The sequence below is a fragment of the Cariama cristata genome, unplaced genomic scaffold (assembly GCF_000690535.1).
Source record: "Cariama cristata isolate BGI_N322 unplaced genomic scaffold, ASM69053v1 scaffold32118, whole genome shotgun sequence".
Taxonomy (NCBI): Eukaryota; Metazoa; Chordata; class Aves; order Cariamiformes; family Cariamidae; genus Cariama; species Cariama cristata.
The window spans coordinates 45,437-45,956 of NW_009632238.1; the positions used below are offsets into that span (position 1 = coordinate 45,437).

The 520-nt window shown below is 35.2% G+C and overlaps 1 protein-coding gene across 1 annotated transcript in view; it reads left to right on the top strand.

The window, feature by feature from the left end:
• The window catches only part of KNTC1 (kinetochore associated 1), a 40,086-nt gene that overhangs the window by 28,774 nt on the left and 10,792 nt on the right, over positions 1 to 520 (top strand). The window contains exon 48 of the mRNA XM_009706274.1: positions 15 to 88. Coding sequence (XP_009704576.1) covers positions 15 to 88 — 74 coding nt within the window. The remainder of the gene's footprint in view (positions 1 to 14; positions 89 to 520) is intronic.

Here is a 520-nt window from a genome sequence, read left to right on the forward strand (position 1 = left end):
TTTTCTTTAAAAAGGTCCTGATCAGATTCAGGCATTGAAATTCTGTCTCTATCTAGCTGAGAAATGGCTAAAGAATACTACAGCTAAGGTAATGGTAATCTTGCAAGACTGTTGTTATATAGTCAGGTAATTATGTTAGTGTTTTGGATAATGGTCTGTAAATTGTACCATAACCAACCCTGATATGGGAAGTGTTTTCTTTTGAGGAAGTGACCCTGCAGAAGGACCCTCTCTGTCCAGTAACATTCTCCTGTTCACAACCTAGTGAAAATTAGGCTTACAGTTCTTGGAGGCTGGACAAAAAATATACAGTTTTAAGGAAGAATAATTCATTTTTTCTCTGTTCTGTGCATTTTTCTTGCTGCAGGAGAATGAGTTGGAATCTGTTCCAGCTATTAGATCAATAGCATTGTTAACTTTTGCTTTAAGTTCCAAGATTCTTTAGCTATTTGTAATAGTATATATAAAGAAAGTCTGCTTTAACTTCATTCTCAGGCTCATTTTTACATAGTTAGTAGGG